Below are 4,218 nucleotides of genomic sequence, written 5' to 3' on the forward strand. Positions count from 1 at the left end.
TAAAGAAAGACTAATTAATTGGAAGTCTTTAACAATGATGCATGCATTGAGAGCGACATTAACCTACTACAATATCTTAAGTTTATTTGATAGATACGTTTATAATAAACTATAATAACAACTTAAAGTTTTGAAATACTAACAAATACACAGTTTTGATATTTTGGATAAGATTTCAAATAGGTTGGGATTAATCCTATGTGCGTTTGTGAAGATAAATAGAATTTATAGCCATCTCTTCGTTAAATTCTAGGTGTACCTTGGCAACGAAGATCACTTGTAAAAGATAACTAATAACGTGCGACATGGCTTTATGTAAGGTCCCAGACAACTTGGAGGTCATTCTTAGCTATGCTGACTCTACTGATATTGTCGATTGCCTTCATGCTGGAGTGTTCCTGAAAGGAAGGAAAGAGGTAAGTACCTTGTATCATTTTTACTGTTAATTTTTGAGCTAGCAATCAACTTCAATAATAAATCAATATTGCAGAAGTTTTGGTTCGACAAGACTTCTGGTTCCAACGCATTCATGTTGTTTGCAAGGGATTTCTCAATCACTCGGGGAAATGATCAACGTTACTGGAAGTGGACCTCCATAATAGATGAAAATGGGTATGTATAATATCTATAAATATTTGTTAATTGTACCTTTATTTCCTCTTACTAGTAGGGGTTAATCTAATCCAAACAGGTTTGGATCAAATTTACAATTTGGTTTGATCAAGCCAGTCTCAAGCTTAAGTTCCAATTGCCGCTAAAATTCGAAATAATATTTTTCATTAAATAATAAGCTTAAGTTCCTCTTTTCATTAAATAATATTTTTATAATGGCAATTACAAATGCTACAAAAATTCGAAATAATTTAATCAATATTTAGAGAGATAGGTATGTAAAACTATTATTCACTTAATCAAAATTTAAATTTTCATTATAAATAAGAAGTACAAGTTTATATTCCTCCAAAACATATATTTAACTAGTTGATCAAAATTTGTATACAAAAGTATATGAATAAAAAAAAAAAAGAAACTTTATTACTTTCAATCTTAATAAGCTCTAAGGAAAAATTGAAGAAATATAGCTTCAAAGGATCAATTGTTCATATTATGTAATCTAGAAAAAAAAAAAGAGATAAAAAAATTGATGTTAAAAGAATATAATTAAAACAAATTAATTCATACTATAACCGAAAAATTTCAAAATAAAAAATCACATATCAATTTAAAACAATATCAAGCATATAAAAAAATATAAATATCTTCAAAATATAGAAATTTAGATCTACCTAAGATAAAATAAAAATTAGAAAAGAAAAAAACTAATTAAAATAAAACAAAAATCTACGAAATAAAAATAAAAAGAAGAGCCATCAAACAAGTTATAAAAAAAAAAAAATCCAATACTAAAAATCCTGCAAAACCACAACATTACCCCAAAACAAAATAGATAATAGAAATAATCTCAAATAACAGAAGAAATATCTTAAAATATAGAAATATTTTATAAAAATGAAAATCAAACTAAAAAAAAAAAAACAGAGTTTAATCAATCAAAACTTATACAAAACTCTAAAATTTGTGGAACCAATCAAACTTATCAAATAAAAAAGTAAAATATTTTATTAAAATTAATCAGAAACCAATTAAATAAATTATAAGAAAAATATCATTTTTAATATAATAAATTACCTGATTAATATAAAAGTAATTAAACTTTGCTTGGAATCTCTCAGTGCTTTTCTTGAAGTAATAATTTTTCTCCCTTATCCAATTTCTGTTAAGACCTTATCTCTATTATGCAAAATTTTCAAATTAATATATTAAGAAAATATTTTTATAGTGGTAATTATTATAAATGTCACAATAAATTATTATGATTTTTAGTGGCTTTTAATATGAATGTCATAACAAAAATATCACTAAATATTTTTATAGCGTCAATTATAATAAATATCACAATAAAATATTAATTTTTTCGACTTATCATATCTTGTAGTGGTTTTTTATAAAATGCCACAAAAAATGTCAGTAAATGTTATTTTTGTTGTAGTGCATTGACCACTTGGTCACATTGTTCATCATGTTAAATGAACTCAAACTCGAGTGGAGCACTATACCTTCAATCAAATGGTGTTGGGTGAATCCATCCCTCGTTACTAAATGTATGAAAGTTGTCTTTTGGCAGTGGTGTCGAAGTGGAGGTGGTTGAGGCGGTGGAAATAAATTGGCTTGAGGTGAAAATTGATTTCCCCATAAAAATGCTCACCCCAAGGACTTCTTACAAAGTTTCATTTATCTTAATGAAGAAAGAAGATAATAAGGGATTTGACAAACCAGTAAAGCTGAAACTCCTTCTGCCCAACCAAGAGCCAGTTGAACGTACACAAGATTTGAGTTCTATGTCGATAAATGAATGGACAGAGATCCCAGTTGGTGACTTTATAACCCCTTGTGATCATACTTCTGGAGACATAGAAATCTCTATGGCACAGATTGGTAGTAAATATATGACAAAAGGGCTTGTCATCAACAAAATCCTCATTTGTCCAGTAACGAAGGATTGGAAGGAGCTTAGTGGGGAGAATAATTGGGATGGTCTCTTGGATCCTCTCAATGTTGACCTTAGCAAGTTTATAACTGTATATGGTGAAAGACTTGATGCCATTTATGACTGCATAATTACAGATGAAACTTCACCAGAGTATGAACTTCCCATGTATAAGAAAAAAGAGTTTTTTTCTAAAGTTGGCCCAGACAAAGGCAAAGCGAGACAAATATACGAGGTTAAAAAGTATATCTATACGTGGGACAATGTTTCTTTTCCGGTCAAATTGTTATTTCCAAACAGATCTGCTTGGATTGGTTATGTGGCAGTGGCTACAGATGAAGGAACGAGATTGCTAGGAAGGAGAGACATTTTGGTTTGCTGGAGAGGAACTTACAATAACACAGAGTGGGAAAAGAATACCAGTTTCTCGCAAACCCATGCTGAAGTCATATATCCGACTGTCCCTGAAGCCATAGATTCGACTGTCCCTGAAGCTGAGGTGCACAATGAATTTTACTCCATCTACACAATGCCAAATTCAAGATACGGGAACAAAAGTGCTAGAAATCAGGTAAGCTCTTTCTATTATTATATCTAAGATTACAATTACATTAGTTCTTAAGGTGGATTCAATTTGAGCTAAACTACATGGATGAATAGTATTAACCATTGTCACTGAATTGATAAACAAGCTAATATCAAGCTTAGCTGAATCTTCAGTTCGAGATTGATTAATTCAAATTGAGCAATAGATTCTAACAGAATTAACTCAGATCGGATTTACCCCTATTAGTCCATTGATATTCCACTATTGCAGGGTTCATGACTATTGCTTTTTAATGTTTCATTTGTGTAGGTTGTAGATGAAGTTAAGAATTTGGTAAATTTATACCAAGATGAGGAAGTTAGTATAACAATAACAGGACACGGTGTAGGTGCAGGTCTTGCTACATTGAACGCAGCTGATATAGTTTCCAATAAATATAATAAGCCTGATCATAATCCAGAGGACAAGGAATTCTTAGTCACAACCTTTGTGTTTGGGAGCCCTAAGGTCGGGGACATAGCCTTCCAAACTGAATTCAATAAGCATATACTAGAGAGGAAGCTACGTCTCCTGCGCATCGAAAATGTCGAAGACTTAATCACCATGATGCCACTCGGAAACTACGTTAAAGTGGGAAATGAGATAACATTTACCCAAACCAGTGCAAGCTCAGATGAGTATGACAAGATAAAATCTGTTCATAGTTTGAAGAATTATATTAAAGAAATTTGTGCACTACCATATTCCTCACGCGAGGCGTCATATATTCCTTCCTTCGAAGAAGAGTCGGGCTGGGGTTTTTCTTAATTCTAGTTTATTTGTAAGTGCCGGTTGGCACGTTTGTGTGATTGACTTATGTACAAAGCCATTTGAGCAATCTGCCTTGTGTTGTGTGTGGAAGAAAATCTGCCCCACGTTGTATGAGTGTGAGTGGAAGAAATTTGATATTTCCTTGGTATGTAATAACTTTTTTAACACGTACGCTTAGAAAGATTAGTATATACAAGCAACTGGTTACATGCTGATAAAAAAAATGGTTTTATTTTTTGTCTTAATAACCTAATACACGTCTTAATAGTTTAGGAGTTTATAGAACATTTAACAAATCTTATGTTATCATTTC

General features: G+C 31.1%; 1 protein-coding gene across 1 annotated transcript; it reads left to right on the top strand.

The window, feature by feature from the left end:
- Positions 1-228: 228 nt before the first annotated feature.
- On the top strand, positions 229-3,902 carry LOC123219737 (phospholipase A1-IIgamma-like). The gene is made up of 4 exons (XM_044641719.1): positions 229-416; positions 491-612; positions 2,186-3,119; positions 3,405-3,902. Exons 1-4 carry the CDS (start codon positions 306-308, stop codon positions 3,900-3,902), a joined length of 1,665 nt encoding a protein of 554 aa, XP_044497654.1. The 5' UTR covers positions 229-305.
- The last annotated feature ends 316 nt before the right edge of the window (positions 3,903-4,218 follow it).

The sequence above is a fragment of the Mangifera indica genome, chromosome 6, assembly GCF_011075055.1.
Source record: "Mangifera indica cultivar Alphonso chromosome 6, CATAS_Mindica_2.1, whole genome shotgun sequence".
NCBI classification, from domain to species: Eukaryota; Viridiplantae; Streptophyta; class Magnoliopsida; order Sapindales; family Anacardiaceae; genus Mangifera; species Mangifera indica.

Coding starts and splice junctions, on each gene's coding strand:
- LOC123219737 (XM_044641719.1), top strand. CDS start 306: ATGGCTTTATGTAAGGTCCCAGACAACTTGGAGGTCATTCTTAGCTAT. Junction 417..490: donor TCCTGAAAGGAAGGAAAGAG/GTAAGTACCTTG, acceptor TCAATATTGCAG/AAGTTTTGGTTCGACAAGAC. Junction 613..2,185: donor TCCATAATAGATGAAAATGG/GTATGTATAATA, acceptor GTCTTTTGGCAG/TGGTGTCGAAGTGGAGGTGG.